This window comes from Sphaerodactylus townsendi, linkage group LG07 (assembly GCF_021028975.2).
Source record: "Sphaerodactylus townsendi isolate TG3544 linkage group LG07, MPM_Stown_v2.3, whole genome shotgun sequence".
In the NCBI taxonomy this organism is placed as follows: Eukaryota; Metazoa; Chordata; class Lepidosauria; order Squamata; family Sphaerodactylidae; genus Sphaerodactylus; species Sphaerodactylus townsendi.
This window is the reverse complement of record NC_059431.1, coordinates 33,244,859-33,270,989: the sequence shown is the minus strand read 5'-3', so window position 1 is coordinate 33,270,989 and position 26,131 is coordinate 33,244,859. Positions and strand designations below refer to the sequence as shown.

Here is a 26,131-nt window from a genome sequence, read left to right as displayed (position 1 = left end):
ACTTAATATTTTTAGAAAATGATACACAACTCACTCCTTGTTTTGATATTGTACTAATGATGAAATCAAAACGAGTTCCTCTTACAGCCCACAGTTGTGACTGGTTTTTATAGATGGTGGCTGATTAGAATTAACACTAGAAGGTGCTTCTTTCTTCTGATGCCTATTCTGTTTACTACATATCTGCTATGCCCTATCCTGGTAGTAGCTGGTAGTAGTTACTGACCAAATAATGTAAATGGAAAAGTAAGTATCCCAGTTATTTGAATGGCAGATTTAAATACTTATTGGTAGAATCCTGAGAGGTCAGATAAATTGGAGAGGTCAGATAAATTACTAGGTATAACAAAATGTGGGCTGTCTCCACCTATCAACTCCTCCGTTTTTCTTTAAAAACCCTTTTCCTAAGTTCACAATTAGGTCAGAAATTCAATTTTTAAAAACTTCATGTTTGCTTTATGTTCTCATGTCACAAACAAAATTATTCTGAAAGAAAAATTGTACGTGAAGCTTAGCACACATTTAAAAGAATCAAATTTTAATCCCTGCTGTGAATTTGTCTTTATTAATATTTAATGTACTGAAATACTGAGCCCTCCTGTCACTAAAACACATTGGACCTTCTGGTAACTGTTTCAACAGCTGCCTCAATCTTTAATTTGTTCCCAAAACTGAAGAAAATAAAAGTTTTAAGCTGTCAAAAATTTACTTAAGCATTTTAAAAGACCATTAAGGCAGAGCTCTAAAAGTGCAAAAAATTCAAGTAGCCTACGTAATTCCTACTTAATGAAATAAAGAAGAATGTTGCAATGCATGCTTTCTTTTGATGTACCTTCTCTAGTAATTCACCTATAAAAGCTGATTAAATAATGAAATAGTAGATCTTTAGAATGCAACCCAATTCCAGAAGGATTGCTCCAGCCCTCTAAGTTCATTAACTTTGATGGACTCAAAGGGTATAACTCTGTTGAGGACTATACTGTGAATCTCTAAAAAGCAAGAGGAACACAAGGCATTTCATTATCCATCTTTAATATATGTCTGTTAACACCAGTGTGTGACACTTACAAGCTTTTAGACTCACTACACCTAGTAATTTTATTTTACTAGATTAAAGATGATTGTCACTGCAAGGACTATGTCCTATGTTATAAAAATGATTGGCAACTACCTTTCTATAGAAGTTACAGAGAGGAAACCGCTGATCTCTTAACTACCCATAGTTATTCTTTCACATGTACTTCTGAATGGATCTTAATCATAATTCATATTAACACTAAACAAAATGGAAGTTCTGACAGCTACCAGGTGACAATTCTGTATCTGCATCTATATACTATAGCTATGGGATAAGATAGCTGTAACATATACAGAGCAGTGGAATTAATATGGAAGTACAGCACACGTGCTGAATTAAGTAAAGATATCCCCTAATTCTCAAACTCTGAAAATAATTCCCTAAGAAGCCAAGAAGGAAGTGAAAAAACAGATCACTATTCTTCTAACGCTTCTTAAGACCTAAAAAAGAAGAAAGTAGCACACACAAAGCAGGGGGAGAACAGCATGATGGTAAGCTTAAACTAGAATTTCATATGCCTATGTGCGTGGCTGTCATTTCAGCTGTAAGGCTATGCTTATCCAACAAGAGTGGGGAATGTGTTAAGTAAGAGCTCTCCTTTACTATTATATCTGCCTTCACCTCAAAAATAATTTTTTTGTTCCCAAGTTCATCCATATTTCTGAGCTACAGTACAAAAGCAAAGCTGGCAGGCAAGCGCTGTCACGTTTTGCCTTCTGCATCTTATTCATTTCTCTAATCTGAGTTATTTTAGACAGGAATTTATTCAGCTAGAGCTAGGTTTCGCAAAACTTCAGCTGCTGATTGTTGATAGTTAAAGTGCACAACACAGCTAAAATACAGTTTAATAACTAAAATATTAGAAAATCAGGTTAACGTCTCACTGAATACAAACATACCTCTGGTGGCAACTGTGTTAAAAAGTTATGATCTGCAGCAAAGGTCCTTATATTACAGAGCTGTCCAATCGGTGAAGGCAAAGCTTCAATCTCATTGAAGCTACAGTCCAGTTCTTCAACAGATGTTAACCTGAATAAATATGGATACATTTAAAAACAAGCACAATTTACTTAGCATGATGTTACAATGGAATTCAAAAATTACAAATGGGATCAATTGGTAATGCAAAGGGGAAAATAAACGCTGAACAGCAAGCCTGAAAGAACGTCATAGCTACTGAATGCTGCCCTTTTAAATATAGCATGTGATTCGAGGCATATGATCCGAACTACCTGCAGAACTTCTCCAAAACTATTTAAGTCGAATGGATGAACTAGATCAGTGATACCCAGCATGCTGTCTATGTGCACCATCTGCTCCAGTGAGACAGAAGACAGGCAGGACTGGCTATTTGCTTTGGGGAAGAAGCAAATGGATATAATGAAAACCAGAAAACAGCTCAGGGCACACTGACATACTTTCTAATGGCTTCATGACATCAGTTTCCTTGCAAATAGATAGTCGTGGCTTTTTCAGCCTCACTAGTGCAGAAGGCATCACTTTTGTCTCCAGGAGGCAGCTTCTACATATTTAGAAGCTGCCGCCATGCATGGATTACACCTCCCAACATGATATCACTAGCCTTAGCATACCATGGTAGCCATTCTGTAGTAGGACCCAGTCTCTGTTCTCAAAATTGTCAAAACCATTCAAAAGTGCACATAGGATCAATGAGATGAGGGACCTTTGTGCTAATTTGCCAGAGAAGAAAATCACCACCTTAACTGAGTTCATTAGCGACCAAAAGCATTAGCGACCAAAAGCACTCTTAGAACCTAGACATTCTGTCACGAAGATAATGCAGAAATACCTACCCTCCAATGGAGTCTGGCAAATACATTAGCTGATTCTCATCAATTTTAAGAATGGTTAATTTCTTTAGAGAACCTGTTACAAAACAAAAAAACTCATTAAAATATTCATATGATAACACAAGGTTCTGCTCATAAGAGGAACACAGAAGCGTAGGCATAAATAAAAGACCAATTTGGCTGTGAGACTTCTCCCCCATCCATGAAACAGAAGACAGCAGATAAGAAAAGTATGTTATTTCTTTTACGCCTGAGTTATCAAGGGAAATGTACAGCACCTTCATTATGGTTTGGGGGAGGGGTTATAGTTTATTTATTGATTGATTGATTGATTGATTGATTGATTGATTGATTGATTGATTGATTGATTGATTGTATTTGTATACCGCCCTCCCCGAAGGCTCAGGGCGGTTTCCAACAAAATAAAAAGTTAAAACATCATATATATAAATTAATTAAAATACATAAAATATTAGACTAAAGATGGCTTCAGCTATTCTATTCCCCCTTTTATGAACCCACGGGAGGCCAGATGTTTGCTTTTTGTTGCTTTGGTTTTAATGATTTTGTTTGCTTTGGTTTTGATGATTTTGTTTGCTTTTTGTTTGCTTTGGTTTTAATGATTTTGTTTTTATTATGCATGTTTTTAATTGGTCAGTGGCCTCAGTGGCCCTGATGACTTCAGAAAGGTGGGAATAAATGTGGTAAAGAAATACATATACTTGCTGTATTAAAAATTAAGTTTTTCACATGAACAACACATGAACATCAGCAGTGGCATAGTGGTTAAGAGCAGGTCATTCTAATCTGGAGGAACCAGGTCTGATTGGAACCGGGTTTGATTCCCCGCTCTGCTGCTTGAGCTGTGGAGGCTTATCTGGGAAATTCAGATTAGCCTGTGCACTCCCACACACGCCAGCTGGGTGATCTTGGGTTAGTCACAGCTTTTCAAGCTCTCTCAGCCCCACCCACCTCACAGGGTGTTTGGTGGGGGGGGAGGAGGAAAAGGAGATTGTAAGCCCCTTTGAGTCTCCACAGGAGAGGGGGGATATAAATCCAAACTCTTCTTCTTCTTCCTTTATGAACATTATAAACCGAGTTATTCCTTGGAAAGATATTTCAAATCTATTTTTACTATAATTAGCAAGTATCTTCCATGCTTATCATCTCCTCTGTGATATGAAGATGCCAGCCACAGATGCAGGCGAAACGTTAGGAACAAGATCCACCAGACCATGGCCACACAGCCCGGAAAACCCACCACAACCAGTCCTATGAAGTTGGTTGTATCGTCAAAGGTTTTCACAGCTGGGAGCAACTGGCTGTTGCGGGTTTTACGGGCTGAGTGGTCATGGTCTGGTAGCTTTTGCCTGAATCTATGGTTGGCATATTCAGAGATAACTCACAGTGATGTGCCTCTGAAGATGCCAGTCATAGATGTGGGCGAAACATTAGGAGCAAAAACTACCAGACTATAGATACACAGCCTGGAAAACCCATAGCTGCAAATCTCTGTTTAACATACTACTAGTTAGCCATTCTCATTATCTACCATAGTTTCCAATCATAATAAAAGCATAATAAAATATATTTATCTAGATCATGGCCCAGGAAATGACACCGCTTCAACCCAATGATCGAGATCTGACTCCAAATACAAATAATATTGTACAAGTGCTTTCGCATTTTTGTATCTATGTGCAGTGTGTTCATTTGTAGAATTTTAAAAAAACCTTTGATTTTTTTGCCAGTGCAATTTCAATAGGGGTTTTGTGAGGGTTTTTTTTAAGTATTTATAATTGAGTGGACAATACAAACCAATCGACTCTGGTAGCTGCTGCAGTGAATTACTAGACAACAGTAGATCTTGTAAACTGTCACATCCTGAAACGCCTTCTTCAAGTGTTTCAATGTTGTTTTTGGAAACATCCAAGTAAGTCAATTGCTTCAAACTTCCCATAAACTAAAAGTAAAAAACATCAGTAAACTTCATTAAGAAAATATGAATAGTAAGTTCTGACTATGAGTATATTTGGTACATACTCTAACAGCTCTACATTTGTAATGACATATCAAGGTGGTAATATTTGCCTTCTACAAACATAGCAGTGTGCTCATATTTTCATTTACACTCAAAATCCATATATGAAAAAATATGCTATGGATAATTTATTGTCAAAGGCTTTCATGGCTAGAATCACTAGGGTGTTGTGGGTTTTCTGGGTTGTATGGCTGTGTTCCAGCAGCATTTTCTCCTGACGTTTCGCCTGTATCTGTGGCTGGCATTTCTGGATCTCTGAAGATGCCAGCCACAGATGCAGGCGAAATGTCAGGAGAAAATGCTACTGAAACATGGCCATACAACCCGGAAAACCCACCACACTCTTATGCTATGGATATTTTGTTGCAAAATTCTACTTCAAATCACTGTTGATGTAGATGAATCACCCTCAAAAGAAGGTCAAGTTCTAAACGGACACAAGGCCTCAGAGTGGATGAAAACATACATTGTACAGATACAATAAAACACACATTTTTAAATGCATACCCCTGGAATAAGAGTTAGTCTGTTACCATCCATCCAGAATTCTTTTAACCCACTTAATTGTTCAAGTACTTCAGGCTGTAAAAAGAAGTGGAAAATGTACCATTAAGTTTAAATTAATTTATTACAAAATGAAGTATGCTGCATTTCGTTATAGTACACTCTGGTGTTTTCATGTTGACCACACATACTCAAATTATGTCAAGCCACTGAATTCCAGCGATCTCAAAACTGAAAGCTGCTGAATCTTTTAGAATCATTTCACTGTTATTGACTCATTGTTATTGACATTTCATTGTTATTAACATTGTTACTGACTTGATTTAGATTTTCATTATGCTTGCATAAATCAAGCATTTATTGTGCATATATATCACAAAACATTAGTACATTGCCAAATATGTATACTGCTTTTTTAGAGGTTCTATGTATCATTCAAAGTGCAATCCTGAAAGGAAAGGAAAGCTACATATTGCTGACAGTTTTAAAAATAGATTCCTTAAAACATTAAGATACAGGCAGCAGTTGCTCCATAAAATGGTAGTTAAACTGATTTTTAAATGTGACTGTGTCCGGACGCAAGCCCTAGCATGGCACCCGGACTTGTTCCGTTGCCATGCGAGGCCGCGGCCGGAGAAGGGACAACGCGCTGCCGGGAGTGCTGTCAATATCCGCCACCTCCCCTTCCTGACGGAACGCCGCTGCCCCGACATGGCGATTCACCGGCACCCGGACCGGACGGCATGTCAATACATCGACCTACCAATCCTTCAGCCGGGCGAACAGCCGATCCGCTGCCACAAACGCGCTCGGCTGAGGGACTGCGGGGGAGGGGCTCTGAGCCCGGCCGGGCTTGCCCGGTCTCAGCTGAGCCTGATCAGGGGAGGAGGCAGCTGGGCCAAGGCAGGGAGATGAAGGGAGGAAGGGTATATAAGGGGGTGGGAAAGGAAGCTCAGGGGCATTGTCTGGGGGAAGAGAGTGGAGGAGAGAGCTGTGTGGAGGCAGGGAAGGAGGAAAGTGTAGCCCAGGAGGGCAGGGACTGGGAGAATCCTAGAGGCCAGCCGTGCTGGGGAGCAAGCTGGGGGGACTTCTGTTGGGTCCTGACCCTGTGAAGGTGCAACAGGGGACGGAGAGTGGGGGGCCCAGTAGGCAGGCCCACCCTCGCTCCGTGAGGCAACAGAGCAGGGAAAAAGGTACGGGAAGGGTGCCAGCGTACGCCTAGTGCTGAGGCATCCTGTGGGTGAGGTTATTTAAGATCTCGGCTGGGAAGGACAACCCCTAGGTAAAGGGAGGAGGGACGGCATACTCGCCCCAGGGGGACGGGCGGTCAGGGGAGGTGCCACAGACATTAATTTAAAAATAGACTTACAGAGAAGAGGTTTTTAAAAAGCTGTGTGACTTAGCTGGAACTCACCACTTCTGTGAATTCATTACTTCCCAGGTCCAGTCTCTCCAACTGAGTCAGTCTGCTCATAGTTCTGTAAAGGAAAGGGATGAATAAAGAATTAGGACTAAGAAAGCACCAATGCCATCCAATCTTCTTGTGTTTACACTTTTTAATCAGCATTAAATAATCAAGCAGGACCATAAAACAGACAAACGAGTCAGACTTTCATAGACCATTAAAGAATCATACCTAAATCATCCTACTGATAACGGTAAAAGTAAAAGTTTAGTGGGATTTTCTTGATTAAATGTATGTTTAATTAAAACACAAGTCTCAGTGTTGTGGCCAGCCCCCAACGCCTCATCTGACAGTGAGGAGATGTTTCATAGGTTCAAGAGCTATGTTCACCCCACCCCCACTCCACCATCGACCTTCCCACTGACCACGGGGAGACATTCCTTGGGTTCAAAAGCAAAGCAGAGGAGGAGCCAGCTGACAGCTACAGTAGCCAAGACCAAGAGGAGGAGGAGACAACTGTCAATAGGGAAGCAGTCCACCTAGAACTACCTATGGAAGACTAAGCAGCTGTGTAGGTGCATCACCCGAACCTGGAAGCATCTCCTAGCGAGGACAGCTCCATGCCAGGACCGCCTTACTGGCCCTCCGGTGATCCTGTCCCCTCTCAGAGGACACCCAGTCAGTACCCAGGACAAGGCCTCACTCCAGCCCACCTTCTCTGTTGGAGCAATGCTGCCAAAGACTCTGCTTCAACTTGGCAAAGCACTAAAAGGCAGCCAGATCATTGGTTCATCAGTTGTAAGTAGCTCAAAAGGCAGGAGCAAAGGACAAGGCATGATCATGGAATCCACTCACCAGGCTGATAAAGGAGAGACTGCAACCAGCTGACTCCCTGAAGAAGGCAACACATCACCGCATCTCGCTGTTGCTTTGCCTCAGACCAACATCCTGCTCCTGAACCAGTTACCCTGTTTGTCTCTCTGGACTTTGGACCTCAGACCTGCTCCAGACTTCATTTGTGGACTTCGCTTATCATTTGCTGGTGAGACCTTGGCCCAGACCACATTCTAACTACTGTCTGTCTTGTGTGCTTGCTTGTACTGTGCTAAGACCTTGTACTGTGCTGACTTGCACTCATGTCTTGTGGCTCTCCCTGCTTGCCTGGCAGCCAACCCAAGACATTCAGTTCTGATATATACAATTATCTCTCCTTAAACTTCAAACTGTCTCCTGCCTTGGAAGACTACTACTGACAATTAATGCTGCAGATCATTTAGGCATTTTTGAAGTAGTAGGGTCTTTATCACAGATTGCTATGCAAATCTAAGTGGTAACTCCATTGACAAAAAAATTGACAAATAGGTACAAAAAACTGTATCTATTCACTCATAAACTCTCAGGTCTATTATTTAACCGGTTTTCAGTCCATAAAAAGCACCTTGATTCCACAGTTCATATACACCCAAAAACGTCAGAGGTCCCAGCAACCTTGTAGCACCATAATATCCAAGGAAAAACACTTCAAAGGCAGAGGACTTATCCTTTCCCCCCAGGACAGATACCATCCAAAATAGGAAGACCAACTATCACGTTGGAAACATTGCAAGGATGACTGAAGGGTGTAGAGACAGATGCAGTCTGAGTGGTCAACCAGTCATCCCTGGCTTAAGATCTATTCATATTGGGCAAACATCCCTAAATTAAAGTGTCCCTAAATTAAGATAATCATCATACAGTAGTCAATAATCATAATAATTTCTTTGCAGAAATTATCTAATTTACAAAGATCACTTCACAGTGACTGTGAACTCCAACCAACATACAAAAAAATTTTATAGAAAGGCTAGCATTCACATCTGTATGTGCAGTATTTAATCTTAGGCTGTTTCCGCACAGGTGGATAACAGCATCCCAGGAACGCTAAAAAAAACCATCCCTGGGGTTGCGTTCGCACAGCAAGTGCTGCTGCAAAATAGCAGCGCCATGCTCGGAATGCCCAGTGGCGTCTTCCACCCACTGCCTTGCAGGTGGAAGGCACAATCCTCCACCCCGCCTTCCCTGAATGCCTTACCTTTGTCTCCTGGCTTTCGGCGCGTTGGAGAGGCCAAGGCACACCCACCCCTGGCCTGCGACTCCAGAGCCTCCAGAACGACGTGCCGGAAGCCAGGAGTTGAAGGCAAGGCCATCCATGCAAACGGTCCCAGGAGGGTGCATCGGCATCGTTTATGTCGATGCATCCCCGCTCAGGGCCCATGAGGAAAGGGCCTTAGATAGATCTTCTGAAGATGCCAGCCACAGATACAAGTGAAACATCAGGAGAAAATACTACTGGAACACGACCATACAACCCGGAAAACCCACAACATCCTATGATCTAGCTGTGAAAGGCTTCAACAATATATTGAATCTTATGTTTAAATCCTGGCAATTGCATTATTATTATTATTATTATTTATTCAATTTCTATACCGCCCGATCCCCAAAGGGCTCCGGGCGGTGAACAACATAATATATAAACAATAAAAGTATAATATATAGTATAATGTATAGTATAGTATAATGTATAGTATAATGCATAGTATAATGCTTAACTGATTCTCTAATTCATCTGCAAACTAACTAAATGGACAACAGTGAACTGTTTATATGATTCAGATTGATTAGACTTAGGCATTAAAATAAGCTCAAACTTCAGTGCACTGAATACAGCACATAGATTATTTATTGTTCTTTACGCTAATTATCCAACTGCTTAACAGAACGAGAAACACTTTGCATTACAGCATTGAATATGTGTAAGCCTCATTAAGTAAGAGTGCTAAATCCCTGTTTTTCAAATCTACTTATATTTTAGTACATATTGATTATGTTAATTAAAGGTTAAATTTAAACAATTAACATGACACTTCTTCCTAATGTATTCTTCTTTTTATGGGGTATTGTACATTTTTCATAGTGGATTTTAGTTATCCAGAAGCTACATACACTTCTTATTTACTCCAATATGTCATTCTGTGTTCAGTGTGTCCTTTTTATTTGAAATGCATGTTTTCACTTGCACTTTATACCCAGCCAAATGAGGGTCTCAAAGGATAAGAATTAAGTATAGCAATATGCTTTGTAGCAAGCTCTTCACCAAATGCGAGCTAGAGGGTTCATATTTCATCCACTAGTTCATTTATCTGGCACTAAAATTTCTCTTCAGTTTTTCCTGTAGCTCATCCTAAAGAAACTTTTCCCAGTGCACCGAATATTCTTTGCCAGAGCTCTTCATATATCAGCAAAGGATGTACATCTAATTCCCTGCTGGGAACCTGGATTATTTTTCTTTTTTACAAACTCATTAGGCCTGCTTCTAAATCATCCCACCCACTCCAATACTGTTCTATCACCTTGAAGGCTCAGTGGAGGGTACAGAATCCAAGCAGTGCTATAAATCTAGGACAGTTGGCAACTTGCAGCCCACAGAGGCAGCTCTGTACTTTTATTGTTTCACATTGGGTGGGGTGATAATCTGTCAACTGCATTTGAGAATCTACATTTGAGAAAGTGAGATTCCCCTTGTGCAAAGGTAACAAGAGTTTGTGTAATAGGAGAGGGGTTTGGGGGGGATTGTCATATCCTGCCACATACCTCCTGTGCAACAACCACACCTAACAGACTTTACATACTGAGAAAATGATCTGTATAGATGCCATTGCAAATGTAGTTGCTTCCTTTCACAGTCTATTCAGAATAGCTTTCTATATAAGACAGCCAGTGTGGTGTAGTGGTTAAGAGCAGGTGCACTCTAAACTGGAGAGCCAGGTTTGATTCCCTGCTCTGCCACTTGGAAGCTTATCTGGTGAACCAGATTAGCTTGTGCACTCCAACACACACCAGTTGGTGACCGTGGGCTAGTCACAGTTCTTCTGAGCTTTCTCAGCCCCACCTACCTCGCAGAATGTTTGATCTGAGAGGGGAAGGGAAAGGAGTTTGTCAGCCTCTTTGAGTCTCCTCACAGGAGAGACAGAGGGGATATAAATCCAACTCTTCTTCCTTCTTCGTTATTTCAGCATCAAGTTACATACAAGTATCACAGATACAGCGAGTCAGTCTGTGTTGTGGTTAACAGCAGAGGACTCTAATCTGAAGAACCAGGATTGACTACGCACTCTTCCACATGAAGTCTACTGAGTTACCTTGGGCCAGTCTCAGTTCTTTCAGAACTCTCTCAGCCCACATAGAGGCAGGCAACAGCAAACCACCTCTGAATATCTCTTTCACTGGAAACCTTATGGGGATGTCATAAATAAGTTGTGACTTGACAGCACACACAAACACACACACTATACATATGATGACTGAACTAACCAACATTGACTGAGGCTGCAACACATATTGTCATTACGTACATAGAGATTTTCATTCAGTTGATGCAGTAGCTGCTACTAGTTTTTGCTCTCTCTTTTGTAACATTTGTTTATTCAAAAGTATTATACCCTGCCTTCCCAAAACCAACTTAAATACTGGTCCAGAATGTAGCAATGATGGTTCTAACTGGTGCCTTGTGGCAGACACATATTCAATCAGTGCTCTGCCAGCAGCACTGGCTCCAGGTGGAGTACCAATTCAAAGTTTTAGTACTAAGGTACAATGCCCTAAATGGTCTGGGACCAATGTACTTCTGGGCATGTCTGTCCTGTTATGTTTCCCAATGGATATTCTGTTCCAGTGGTCCCTGGCTCAAGTGAAGTCCAGGTGGCCTCAACCAGGGCCAAGGCCTTTTCATTTCAACCCTGGTCCCGGCCTGGTGGAACGTTCTGCCTCGTGAGACCAGGGCCCGGCGGGATCTAATGCAGTTCCACAGGGCCTGTAAGACAGAGCTCTTCCACCCGGCATATGGTTGAGGCAACAATAGTTACCACCTTTGGCCACACCCTCCTCCTCCTCCTTCCTTCTCTTCCTTTTAATTGACAGTGGGCTTTAGTAGAATTCAGCTGTTTTATTGCCATCACGGCATTGTAGACGTTATGTATACTTTTAAATGTATAGATTTTATTATAATTACTGCTGGATTTATGTAGTGTATATATGCTTTGTTGAAAACTGCCCAAGCCCACAAGGGTCGGGTCGGTATAGAAATTGAATAAACTAAATAAAAGTAAACAATTCTCAATAAAATCAATAAAATCAGGTACCAAGATCGCAGTTTGAACAAAAATAGACAAATACTCAAGTTTGATCACAGGATTCTTATTCATCAAAATCTGAATATACATTTCTTCACACTGAAATAAACTCAAATATCATTTCACACTTACTTTGGCAACAATTTTAACTGGTTTTCTCTAAGTTCTAAAATCTGGAGTTTAGTTAATCTGTAAAATGAAACAAAAAAAAATTCCTAGTCAGTGTCAAACGTAGCATACATATTGGCCAAATCCAAGGATACTAAAATCCTATGACCAGAGCTGTGAATAGACAAGACAGATCTTTCTAGAAACCCCAAAATGCCCTAGTTTTGCAAAAAAAAAAATTGAAATCTGAAAAAAAAAACACATTGGGGGTTTTAAAAGCCAATATGATCAAGGGAAAACCTTTAGCTTTAAAAAAATGCAAGCACTTAGTGGCTGTTGCTAGGCAACCATAGAATTTTGTGTTTGGTTTCTCTCAGTAAAAAGCAAGGGGGGGGAACCCTTTCTAGGGCTAGTTTGGCCTTTGAGGGAGGACTAATCAGGACCAGGACCAGCAGCAACAATAACACAACTTGCTACCACCCAAAATGCTCAAAACTTTTCTTTCAGCATAAAGGGTAAGAACAGAAGAGAATTTACCAGAGAAATCTTTGTGCCTTCTGACTACGGCTCTTTTGCAAATAAATCAGGAGTTTATACAACAAGAGGCTGGCATAATTTTGCCAATAAGTGTTTCCAGTTTTAAAATGTCAGAAAAAACACAGGAATAAGCAATCATCAATTTTGTGTAGATACATACTGTGGGAAAACTTTCTTGACATAACCAAGATGCATCCTCCACAATTTGCCTGGTCAACCTTCTAACTGGCTAACAAATTCAGGCTCTTTCTGCGCCCTGCAAATGAGCAGGATCGACAACTGTACACATATGCTGTCTACTGTGGCCCACTCCACTTCCAGAGGAGATCAGGGAAGCTTCTGACATGTTTTAATTGATTAAATTTTGAAAACTGTGCAAAACAGCATCGTTTAGGAGAACATTTAAAAAAATGTAACAGGGTTACGTTATATTGCAACTGTTCAGGAAGGTGCTTTAATACACAGAACAGGATTGTGGACAACATTACCGAATATAGTATGAATTACCTGCTTGCTATATGGATGTAGGTGGGAAAAACATCTGTTCGGATGGTTAAGTCAAGAAAGTTTTTTTCACTGCATGTAGATACACTAATAAGGTTATATTATAATGCAGTGGCTCAGGAAGGAATTTTAATAAAGGGGGAAAGACTGCGTGCAGTATTATCTTGTTATTATTACACTGTTAATTACTTATGTAATACCATTCTTTGCATGGTTTAACACGGTGTCTAATACTTATACTTTTCCAGATGTCTGTAATCCTAGTTCTACTATACTGCTTATTAGATGTCTCATCTTATTAAATTGACTAAACATGATATAATCTACCTGGAGTTTCAGTCACGCAGACTGCAAATAACATAAATATAACTAAACAAAAAAATATTTCTGCTGCATGGTTTTATACTTGCTGATGGATGTAAATAGTCATTCCTCCTTTCCGCTGACAGCCATTTACAGATTTGGCGATCTCTTCTCATTCTTCTTCAAAATGCTAAGGTCTCTGATCCTTTAGTATCTTTGTTTATCTTCTGTCAGTTCTCTAAAATTTGTTTCTTATCCTCTGTAAATGTGATGACCTAAACTCAACCCTGTACTACAGCTGAGACATAACCAGTGCCAAATTGGGCGTGGTCTTGGAAGCATGGCTCAAAAAACAACCCAAATGCAAAAAGTATTCAAATTGTCATTTATTGTAACCTACATTCTAGCCAGTTTAATATTTCTTTCCTTGCAACATGCAATGTTAACCTCCAAGCGTTATTCCCATTAATTCTTCAAGATAATTACCAATCCAGTTGGCAAAAAGCTGCTCTAAGCTTTCTACAAAGAGAAGGACTCTCCCCTTAAGCCCTTCTAGATCTTGGACTTGAGTGTACAAGAGCTCTAGTTAAACAGAGACTGCTGACATCAAGAGACATTTGGATTTAATTGTTTCTCCAGGTTTTATATTTCCAGAAAACTCAACATTCGCTGTAGCTCCGGCAGCCTATTTATATTTATTGGAATCCAATAATGCAAGAAAGGTGGTTACATTGGCCAGAAGCAAAACCTTGCCCTCTGCAGTATTGGAGGGGAAATTCAAGAAAATGACATATGAATAGAGGTTACGTGCTTGCTCACTAAGATAAATTGATTTAATCAAACCTATGTTTTTTAACTGCATCTTTAATAACCAGATTTGCAAAGAAACCACAGACCCTTTCATGGACAGGCTACCGGGAAGAGCAAATGAAACTAAACTTGATTTCTTCCTTTCGGGTAGGAACCACCACATGACACACATTGTGGGAAAGCTCTTGCCTTTAGGAAAGTAAAGATTTTTAAGTACTTTGTTAATCATTTTAGTATAGACTCAAAGAAAACTCTGATTATCAATTGTTGGGGTATAAATTAAATTTATCTTGTTTGTCTGCAACCTAGAACATGCTCAGCATGGGCTGGGATTTTTAGCAAACCTTCTTTTGTATATAGAACAATCCCACAAAAGGTATGTTCTTGCAATATGTTGTTTTAAACTTGTTTTGTTGTTCTATTCTGGTTACTGACCATAACAATAAATTTGATTTGATTTATGCAATATGTGCCTGGTGGGTTTTAATGTATCTATCTCATTTCTGTCTCCCCTCCAATAAAGGAACTCAAGGTGAGTTATATGATTTTGTCCTCTCTCATTTTGTCCTCACAATAGTTCTGTGAGATAAAAGAGAAAGAAAATGGTTAGCATAAGGTCACCATGTGAGTGTTAAGGTTAACCACGGATTTGGATCCAGGTCTCCTAGAGTCTAACTCATAGGTGTCAAACTCGCGGCCCTCCAGATGTTATGGACTACAGTTCCCAGCAATGTGCTGGCAGGGGATGATGGGAACTGTAGTCCATAACATCTGGAGGGCCGTGAGTTTGACACCTATGGTAATTCAACAGTCTGACCACTACACTGCACTGGCTCTACTGTACTATAGATATTAGGATAATGGGGCAGATATTTCTCCTGGTCCAACCATCTACAAAAGCTACTGTAAAACAGACAATATAAAGCAGGTGAGTATGAGACAAGGAGTTGGAACTGGGGCGGCTAGGAGACCCAAGCAGGTGGCCAGGATGGAAAGAAAGCTGAAGAGGCATTTATCATATGCCTGATGAAAGTCAAGGGGGTGGTAAGGGGGCAGGGAGAAAAGGTATGGCAAGCAAAGGTAAGGTTTTTATAAGCATCATGGTTTGAATTAATAATTTTCTCCTTGCTCAAAAAGTACAAACCAGCAGGACAAGGTGAAGAACAACCATCAGACAAAATCCTATCTCAGGAATCTATCTGTAAACATATTTTTTACGGAGAGATATTGCACAATAACTTTCCTTTCTCACAATATTTCTATTTTCCCTTGGGAATTAAAGCTAGTCTCCTAATTCCTAATTGAACCCATTTTGAAAGACGCTGTAACAGAACTCTGTTCACGATGTAGGTGTCAGGCAGAAGGGACTCTTGTTTTCCTTCCTCTGTCACGTTGCAGGCTACCTCTTGACAGCTTGATGCTGAATGCTGCATACTCTGCAAAGCAAAACAACTTGTTTTCCAAACTTATTTATAAACCTACCTGCCAAAATTGGCTGGCAAGAACTCAAGGAAAGCATCATTCAGGTATAGCTGCGTCAGGTTTAACAACTGTGAAAATCCATCTGGAAGCCTGGATGAATTTAATACAAGGAATATTAATCATAGGATTCATCTTAATGCAGCCTTGATGTTCACCTAGCGCACTGCCCCACCCACGCTACAAGAAGACAGCTTTATGACAACAGAAGAACTTACTTTGAAATAGGGTTTACACTGGCCTCAACAATTGCCAAAACTTTACAGTTTTTGATGTTTTCTGGAAACTCCTGTATGCCTGTAACAGCCAAAAGTATATCCATCATAAAACATAATTTGTGCAAACAATAATAAAGGATAATAATAACAGCACTGCAATAATAAAGGAACTGCAACATTATACTCTAGAGATCATATAATATTGCTTTCTTCAGACTAAATGCATTTTTGAAAACTTCTAGAGAATTATTATTGTGAAAGCTGCGTTAACAGGTATGTGTATGGACAGTGTATGTCTTAAAAAAATACTAATTCAAGGTCTTCAGCAGATGTAGACAAAACAGAATATGCTATAATTTCCCAGGACTGTACAAAAGCTACAGAATGTGAGACTAACTGTAGAATTCAGATAAGAATTCAATTAATGAAAAATAAAGGTCAATAGTGCAGCCATCATGGTTGCAAATTATGATTGAAAGGGTGTACCACTGCCTGATGAAGTCCCAGAAGCCAAAGGTGTTGATCAATAAGGTTTCCAGTGAGCTGAAGGTAGAGTTTTAATATACTTTAATGCTCCTTGCTCTTCCCCATGACTAGCATAAGTAGAATTATTCAAAACACAAAAAGCTGCAGAATGGCTACACTGACAAATATGCTAATTTATAACATGTATATATTACAGAAAGAATTGATTTTTCTTGTTGTGCAATTTTGATTACCTCGGCACACGTCTGATGCTTTTAAATCAAAGTGCCAAATACCCAAGTATGGCAGTAAGTATTATGCTACAATGTAGATTGACTACAATGAGATAACAGAACTGCTGCCTTGAGCCATAATATAGATGGAATATAACTGTATGGAATATAACTGCAATGGAGTCTAAGGAATGTAGGAAAATTGGTTCAAATATCATACTGCATTACTGTTGGAACTAATGGTAAGTAGGACCATACAGAAGCCAATCCTTCTCAAGATATTTACAGACAAAACCTATAAAATGTTAATTAGCTGTAATGAAGCTTTGATTGAAGGCAAAAATTGTTCAAGAGTGGTAAACTTCCTTGCCATTACTAATCTCATGAGAACTGAGTACTACAGCAGCAATACAAACCTAAATACAGTTTTGTCATCATATAGTATTTCAGAAACATATTCTTTCACAATAACACAAATCACAGAATGCCTTAATGTAGATATGTGAGGTGTGGCACGATAGGCAATTTTTCTTCTCCTATTCCCATGCATTACTTTAAGGTACATTCCAAGTCAGAAAAAAAACACAAATTTAACACATCCAGATTTTATGTGAGAGAAGCTACTAATGGGGTTGTATTCACAGTGTAGTCTTGCACCACAGATTGAGTTTTACCTATCACTATCAAAAATTCAAAAACTGTCCGGAACAGAAGCAATGCATCTATCTGCATGAACAGAATTCCACCAGCTCCAAGTCCTTGACAATTTACTGAATCATTATTTTTGGGGAAAATAAACAATACAACACAGAAAAAAGGAATGAACTCAAGGGCACCCTATTTAAAGAAAAAGTAGTTCAAAGAGGTACCAAAGAAGAAGAGAATCATAAATTCAGGTAAACTTTTAGATGCTTCTCTGACATTCATAATACTTTACTGAATAAAGCCATAAGCCCAACATCAAGCTGTTCTGTGTCAGGAGGACCACTTCACATTTTGTATTTAAAGTTCAACTAAGTGTCTTTTATCTGACTCACTGAGGCCAAAGACTGAATATGTCTACAAAAAGTTACATCTGCAAAGTTTATGAAGAAAAGGTATCACTGATACAAACAGTGTACATGCTATAAGAAAGCAGAAACAGCAGCAGCACGAAGTTTGTGAAGACTTGTCTAAGAAGGAAAAATGTTGCATAAAGTGACACACATTTCATGCCAGATATCAAATCAACATTTTTAAAATCTCAAAGAAATGAGGAAAAAAGCATTAAACACCTATTAAATGAGGTGAAATTTCAGCTGGCAACTCTACTGCCAACAAGAAAAAGACTAAGTCTTGGCTGTAATTATTTGGGTAGGAGAACTAGACTGGAACAATGTTTACCAGAGAACTAAAGTCTCCAGGCATTTCACCTGCCTGAACAAGACAGCAGAAACCCAGAAGGCTGCCCAAGTTTTCCATTTGGCAAAGAATTATTCCTGCTACGGGCAAGCAGGCAACAGTGAAGTCAGCTTTCTCCTTAGGTCAGTATGGGAGGGACCTTCACCTAATAAATAATTAACATGCAAAATTCTCAGCTACAAGAATTAGATTACTTTAACAGGAACTTAGACATGTTCATGGAGTTAATAAGTAACCAATGTCAACTTCATGTGCACGCATTTTTATGTCATACAAAACGTATTACAGTGTGAAATGATATTTACGCTTTGTACTTCTGAGAACTGACAACATACTCTACAATAGAATCACAGTTGAAAATATTGTGTGACACAATGAAAATTCTAAGAGTCATGGTGACCTGACACCTGGAATTTGCCAGGCCCTGACACCTGACCTCACATTCATTCTTTGTTGTGGCCTCCTCCTTGTTCAATAGCCTTCCTGAGGATGCCGGGAAGATTCCCACACTTACTTCATTCCACAAACTGTAAAACAGAATTGTTCAGGAGGGCATTTTTATAAAGAAGAAGTGTTGCATTTATATCCCCCCTTTCTCTCCTGTAGGAGACTCAAAGGGGCTTACAAACTCCTTTCCCTTCCCCTCCCTCACAACAAAAACCTTGTGAGGTCGGTGGGGCTGAGTGAGCTCAGAAGAACTGTGACTAGCCCAAGGTCACCCAGCTGGTGTGTGTTGGAGAGTACAAGCTAATCTGAATTCTCCAGATAAGCCTCCACAGCTCAAGTGGCAGAGCGAGGAATCAAACCTGGTTCCTCAAGATCAGAGTACACCTGACCTTAACCACTATGCCACTGCTGCTCTCAGGGAATAGGTCTACAGTACCACAGCATGGCTCAGGAATATGCTTTTATAGAGGAAACTGAACGGTAGTCTATGCCACTGTTTATAGCAAGTATTATTTGTTCATTGTATGTGTTATTCTGTTCTTAATTCATTGGGTTCTATTCTGCAATTCCATTCTGCATTGTTTGACACCTCGCTAATACTTTTTTCCACTGTTTCTAATTTTGGTAATCCTGTTCTATTGCATTTTTATTAGATGCCTTTCATGCTATTTTTTGGCATTGTTTTATACCATAATTTGCCTTTAGTTTCAATGAGAAAAGGCAGCTATAAATTAAGAGTTTTGTTCATGTATAAAAGTTTTAAAATAAAGATGTTAGAAATAAAAACAAAATTCTTTATGTCAAGAATCAAACTCTGCATATGGAATGAAGGTCACAACTGGAAAAATCTGCACGAGTATACTTGTGACAATGTTATGATCATTGATGACTGAACCGTTGATTGTCACAATCTATCTGAGGCAATTAGGAAGAAACCAAACTTCTACTGTAAGAATTCCTACTTCTGCTAACTTCTCACTCTCCCATTCTTGTCATCTGTCTGCCTAGATAGACCCTTTAGTTTCTAGATGCACTTAGTTTAAGCCCTTCAGCAGAAACTGTCCACACATTTTCAATTTTTAAAATGTAACTTAAACACTAAAAACCTGGTTATTAAAAAGTCTAAATTACACATGGTATGCAAGTTCAATACACCCGAAGAGGCCAACTCCATGCCTATGTTCTCTTGGTCTGCCAAAACTGCTCTCTTGATTAACCTACCCATGCTCCAAATTGGGAGGAAAATAGTAACTGATACATTATCACAGTAGGATGGGCTCTTAGCCAAGGGGCAATTGCGGAAGCAGCTGCCTGGGCTCCTGCACTTGAGGAGTCTGTGACTGACCACAGCCACACCCCTTCAAAAGAGCAAGAACGAAGAAGAGCAGGGTCTGGCTTGTACCTGCCCCGTCTAAGCTTGGGCAGCTGGATCCTGGTGACAGCAATGACTTCTACCCACCTCACATAGGGCAAGGGCCACTACTTGCTTAGCTTCAGTAGGGAGCAGTGATTTTGGGTCCCTATCCTGGACTTTTGCCAAAAACCTTAGAAGCACTAAAATCACCCCTGTCTCATAACTATTTCTTTCTGCTTCCTCCTTACCAGTTCTAAAAATACTGGAAGAATGGTTGGCTTCTGATGCAGTCTAGTCTTAATTATCATGCATGTTATTTTAAAGAATTTAATTCCCACCTACTTCTGGCAACAGGGAAGTAAATACATTTGGAAATTTTATTTATTTATTTGTTTGTTTGTTTGTTTGTTTGTTTGTTTGTTTATACATACATACATACATACATACATACATACATACATACATACATACATACATACATACATACATACATACATACTTTTATACCGCCCCATCCCCGAAGGGCTCTGGGCGGTGCACAGCATATAAAATACAATATAAAATGATAACATATAAAAGCAGCGATAAAAAATTTCCAATTCTTATTCCAAATTTAAAAATTCAAAATTTGAATTTAAATTTAAATATAAGGTGGCGTCCAGCAATCCAATAACCCAAAGTCCCTCCCTCCCCACAGAAAAGGGAGGCATGGCGAGTCTCATTAGATCAGGGGTAGGGAACCTGCGGCTCGAGAGCCGCATGCGGCTCTTCTGCCCTTGCACTACTTCATCATGTATACAGTGTTATCTTTATTTTAAATGTCAAAAATTATTTGCGGCTCCAAGTGTTTTCTTTTCCCGTGGAAAACGGGTCCAAATGGCTCTTTGAGTGTTAAAGGTTCCCTACCCCTGCATTAGATGGTTAATGGCCCAGGTGTTAAGGGCCGGGGGGGAGGGCACCATTAGCAGCTGGTTCCTCCAAAGGCCCGGCGGAACAGCTCCGTCTTACAGGCCCTGCGGAAATTCTAGGACAATATCACAGCCATGCAATTTTCTTGAAGCTATAAACAAAATACAGCCACTGTGGGCACTTACATAAGGAAAGCAGTCTTAGAACATCCTCCCCTCTAAAAAAAAAGTAGTACTTTTCAGATATACAACTAACATTGAACAAATTTCTACTACAGCATTAAACACAGATTTGGATCCTAAGTTGTCATTACATCGGTAGATGCTTAAAAACATAAGAAAGAGCCTGTTGGATCAGACCAGAGTCCATCTAATCCAACACTCTGCTACTCGCAGTGGCCCACCAGATGCCTTTGGGAACTCACATGCAGGATGTGAAAGCAATGGCCTTCTGTTGCTGCTCCCCCCGAGCACCTGGTCTGCTAAGGCATTTGCAACCTCAGATCAAGAAGGATCAAGATTGGTAGCCATAGATTGACTTCTCCTCCATAAATCTGTTCAAGCCCCCTTTAAAGCTATCCAGGCTAGTGGCCATCACCACCTCCTGTGGCAGCATATTGCAAACACCAATCATGCGTTGCATGAAGAAATGTTTCCTTTTATTAGTCCTAATTCTTCCCCCCAGCATTTTCAATGTATGCCCCCTGGTTTTAGCATTTTGGGAAAGAGAGAAAAATTTCTCTGTGTGAACATTTTCTACCCCATGCATAATTTTATAGACTTCAATCTTATCCCCCCTCAAACGTCTCCTCTCCAAACTAAAGAGTCCCAAACGCTGCAGCCCCTCCTCATAAGGAAGGTGCTCCAAAGCAAAATGCTATTTCCACTGGCAGGGAAAGGAAGGGCAACTTCTGTTAAAAGGCAGGGGATTGCTTCTCTGTGGTATAATTTCACTCACAGTTCTTTTTCAAAGTTTCTTGGTTATAAAGAAGAAAAGCTGTAAAGAAGAACTTCCCACTGTCGATATTTGGAAATGTTCAGTGTACTATCTTGAGCTTCGAGAGCCCTAGTGATGAAGTGTTACAGCTACAAAGAGTCCATAAAAGGAAGAGGCTTAGCAAGTTAAGCATCTGTGCAAGGTGAAGTTAAGTGTCACTTATATTTGATTATGGTATTTAATAGAGGCAAAGGGCTTTCCACCTTGGAGGGTGAGGAACAAATCATTTAGCAACTTCTGTCTTCTCAACACTGCTGTATTAGTTAACCTCAATCTAAGCTAGGCTTAAAGAGTTTTAAGAAACAGGGTTTCAGGGAGAAGTGATCTCTGCGTCCTGCAGGAGTACTCTCCACCCAACTATTAGCAACACCACTTGTTCAGTCTGTTGAATAGATTACTCACACACCCTGCTTTAGTAGGTAGGCCCCATTAAAGCCATTGGCTAAAGCAGCAGGAAGGAGGGATTAGGCACAGTGCTATATTTAGGAGACACTGACTGAGCCCAGCTCAGTGAGGGAGAGTGCCCCAGTGACAAAGCGTCACAGTGACAAAGCATCCATAAAAAGAACACGCCAAGCAAGTCAAGCATCTGTGCAACTTAGCCGCAGAGCGAGGAAACCAGAGCACTTGACCCAAACTCTGTTAATACAGGAGAGATACAGGGCATAGAAAGCATGCCACTGAACCCTTTTCATCTCCTGGGGAGACAAGCAACAAAATAATAAGTCAAATATCAGTTATGAAGCCAGCAGAGATTGGAGGGTTATGCAGTGTATTGCCTGGAGTATCACATTTCTGATTATCTGCCGACTAGACAGAATTTGTTGGGGGGGTGGGGGGTGCAAGGAGCCAGTGGCCGTCAAGGAACAAGTTAATTCCCTTGAAGCCAAAGTAGTTTTATTTATTTATTTATTTATTTATTTATTTTTATTTAACTTTTATACCGCCCCATCCTCGAGGGGCTCTGGGCGGTGTACAGCATAAAACATGGTAAAACAAGTCACTAAAATCTTTAAAACAGCGGTAACAAACATTAATAGTAATAGTTCACCTACAGAAGCAGAGAGGGGGTTGATGAAGCCTTCAGGGATGTGATGGTGGCATCCCAAAGCCAGAGTATTGGCTCCTTGACAGTTAAGGGTAACAAGGGAATTGTTGGAAGAAGGAGATCACTTCAAGGAAAGGGGACATGATCCCTTAAAAGGGACTCCTTTCTTGGTGGACGAAAAGATATCCTCTTGGACCAAGTATATGCCTCTGAGTGTAGGGGACTTGTCATAGTGAGGAATTCAATCCTTAGACATGTAGATAGCTGAGTTTGTGATGGGTGTATGGACCACATGGTGAATTGCCTGCCTGTAAAGCCTGCAGACATTACCCATCATCTAGAATAGCATTTTCCAACTTGAGAAGCTAAACACATTCTTCTCATCTGTCTTCACTGCTGAAGGTATACCGCAAATTCTTTTTCCTGAATGGATGTTTTCAGGGGGGGAGGATGTGGAGCTTCAGCAAATAGCAGTGACAAGGAAAGCTTTTGGATTTGTAGACCAACTGCAAACTAACAAATCACCAGCACCAGATGATATCCATCCTAGAGTTCTTAAAAACTCAAATGTGAAATTGCTGATCTTCTAAGTCATGCCTTCAATATGGAGATGACACCCAGTTTTACCTGTCTCTCTCCAAAACCCCTGGTGATACAATAGAGAACATAAACTACTGCTTGCTGGGGTCAAATGGCTGAAAGCAAATAAACTGAAGTTGAACTCAGACAAAGCAGAAGTGATGCTGGTTGGGAAGGTGGATGCCTTGAAGGACATCATGCTTCCCCTTTGGATGAGGTTCAGCTGACCCTGCCTGACTCAGTGAAGCATTTTGAGGTAATACCAGATCCAGCATTGCGGATGCAGAAGCAAAACACTTTCTTTCAGCTCCATCTAGTCCACAAGATGCCCCCCTACCAGAGGCACAGCAAGGAGGAAAAGCGCCTGGTGCATTGGTGCATCCTGCCCCGGAATGCCCCCACCACACCCCCACAGGAGAATGCGCCCGGTGTGTCGCGCAAACACACACACACGGCCGCCCCATTGGAGCTATGCCTCTGCCCCCTACCTTTACTCAGCTGATCTGGCAACCAGGAGGTAACATCAAGACTAGACCATTGTCATGCTTACTGCACAGGTCACCCCTCAAAGTCAACTGAAAGCCTCCAGTTGGTTCAGAACACCACAGCTAAGTTATTACTGGGAGCTAGACAGAGCAAGCATATCACTCCCACACTGCAGTCATTCCACTGGCTGCCCATCAGTTAGTTATCAGGCTTAAATTGAAGGTATTGACTATGACATACAAAACACATCATAGCCTCGGTCCCTCACATCTGCAGGACCACTCTCTTCCCATGCTTTGCCACAACAGTTTTGTTCAAGTCAGCTGGGTCTCTGGCGGGCGCCTCTCAACAAATAAGCAAAGTCCACAATCATCGGGACTCATGTATTTTCTGTTTTGGCCCTCAAGCTGTGGAATGGCCTGCCTGATGAGGTTAGGAAGGCTCCCACTTTCCCACCTTTCCTCAAACAATGCAAAACAGAATTATTCAAGGGAGTTTTTTTGCACAGGTAAATAGAGCTATGCTGTAATGAAATGGTTAAGGAAGTTACATTGGTAAAGGCATTACCTATGCCATTGCACTGTTGCCTATCATGGTTAAATATGCCCAACTATGTAGTTTTTATGCCACTTCATGTGTCACATGCAAAAGCACGTGCTTTGTTACCGGTTTGTTTCAGTTCTGTTTTAAATTTCTGTAGTCCAAGCCCTACTGCACTGTTCACTGCATGTCACATCTTATACTGATTATATTTGATCATTACATGATCCACAAAAAAGGTGGACTTTAAATGACATAAATCAATAAACAAATGTTTGCTTCTAATTTCTTATTCAAAGTACTATAGTCTAGCTATACAGTCTATGTTAAAACTGTCTCTGAAATACACAATCATAAAAATGACATCCTACAGTACAAGTCAGTTATACACAGCTAAGTAAAATACATGCTTGTACCACCATATATGCAACTTAAAATATTATTTAACAGAATGACTGCGGCACTTTTTTCATCACAGTACACACAAGGTTAACAAAAAAGGGCAAAGGAATGCTGGGCCCAGTGTAGCGATTGTAATCAACATGGCAGTTAATTTTTCAAGGCACACCTTTCAGGAATCACAGGTTTAACTTTAAGGATCAAGTAATTAAGCAGAACAATAAATGTATTTTTGTACCACAAGCTATAGGGAATTAACAACTACATTTAAACAAGCAAGTCTTATTAAATGGGGGCGGGGGAAGCTTATTATACTACAAAGCTTATTATGCACAGTACTTTCAGATTATTTCATTGGGAATGTCTCACAGGACACAATAAAAGCCAGGCAATTACAAGCAGTATTTAAAACTATTTTAATACGCAGAATGATGCAGATGGGATCCAAAAATCTATTTAAGGGCCAATGAAACTTGGACTGATTTTTCTCTTTGAACATCAGTCTCCTTCTACCCTGCCTTTTCATCTTTCAAACTGTTTTTGAAATGTCCTTCAGATTGAAAAGTGGTCTACCAAAGAGACAGAAGAGGCACTTTGTCAGATAATATAAGTTCAAAGCTGTCTGAATCTGCAGAACGAGTTACTCTAAGTTCCAAAGAACCCCACTAAGGTGTGTGTGTTAAAGATACATTTTCAAATGTACCTGTGCCAACTAAATCTATTTCTCACAAAACTAAAATAATAATGATTCAGCTGTTAAAATAGAATTTGGGGAGACTCTTAAATATTGTGCAGACAAACCAAATTTCCCCTTTTTTATGACCCCATGTCCTATCTCATTTTCCAGCTGAATAGTTTACAAGGCTAGCTGACATATCTTAGTACATCTACCACAACTCCAAACCTCAAAACAGCTGCCTTACTATAAACACTGCCATATCAATATCTCTTCTTCCTGTCCCCCTCCCCCATGTGAACTGTCACCTGGCTGTGATCAACAAAAGGAAACTGACATAGAAGAAGCAGAGTTGGTTTTTATACCCCACCTTTCTCTACCTTTAAGCCTTCTCAAAGAGACTTACAATCATCATCCCTTCCCTTCCCCACAACAGACACCTTGTGAGGTAGGTAGTGCTGAGAGAGTTCAGAGAGCATTGTAACTAGCCCAATCAAGGTTCATGTGGAAGTGTGGATATCAGTTCTCCAGATTAGACCCTGCTGCTCCTTACCACTATACCACGCTGACTCTTGAAGAGCCACTAGGTTCCATATGATGTACAGTTACTCCAGTAACCATAATAAGTA

General features: G+C 40.3%; 1 protein-coding gene across 3 annotated transcripts in view; it reads right to left on the bottom strand.

Annotated features, from left to right (window-relative positions):
* The window catches only part of ERBIN (erbb2 interacting protein), a 99,878-nt gene that overhangs the window by 37,999 nt on the left and 35,748 nt on the right, over nucleotides 1–26,131 (bottom strand). For all 3 annotated transcript variants that reach the window (XM_048502866.1, XM_048502867.1, XM_048502868.1), the window contains 8 exons: nucleotides 15,970–16,048; nucleotides 15,755–15,844; nucleotides 12,143–12,199; nucleotides 6,849–6,912; nucleotides 5,438–5,512; nucleotides 4,708–4,852; nucleotides 2,893–2,965; nucleotides 1,978–2,107 (listed from right to left, as the gene is read on the bottom strand). In XM_048502866.1, coding sequence (XP_048358823.1) covers nucleotides 1,978–2,107; nucleotides 2,893–2,965; nucleotides 4,708–4,852; nucleotides 5,438–5,512; nucleotides 6,849–6,912; nucleotides 12,143–12,199; nucleotides 15,755–15,844; nucleotides 15,970–16,048 — 713 coding nt within the window. The remainder of the gene's footprint in view (nucleotides 1–1,977; nucleotides 2,108–2,892; nucleotides 2,966–4,707; nucleotides 4,853–5,437; nucleotides 5,513–6,848; nucleotides 6,913–12,142; nucleotides 12,200–15,754; nucleotides 15,845–15,969; nucleotides 16,049–26,131) is intronic.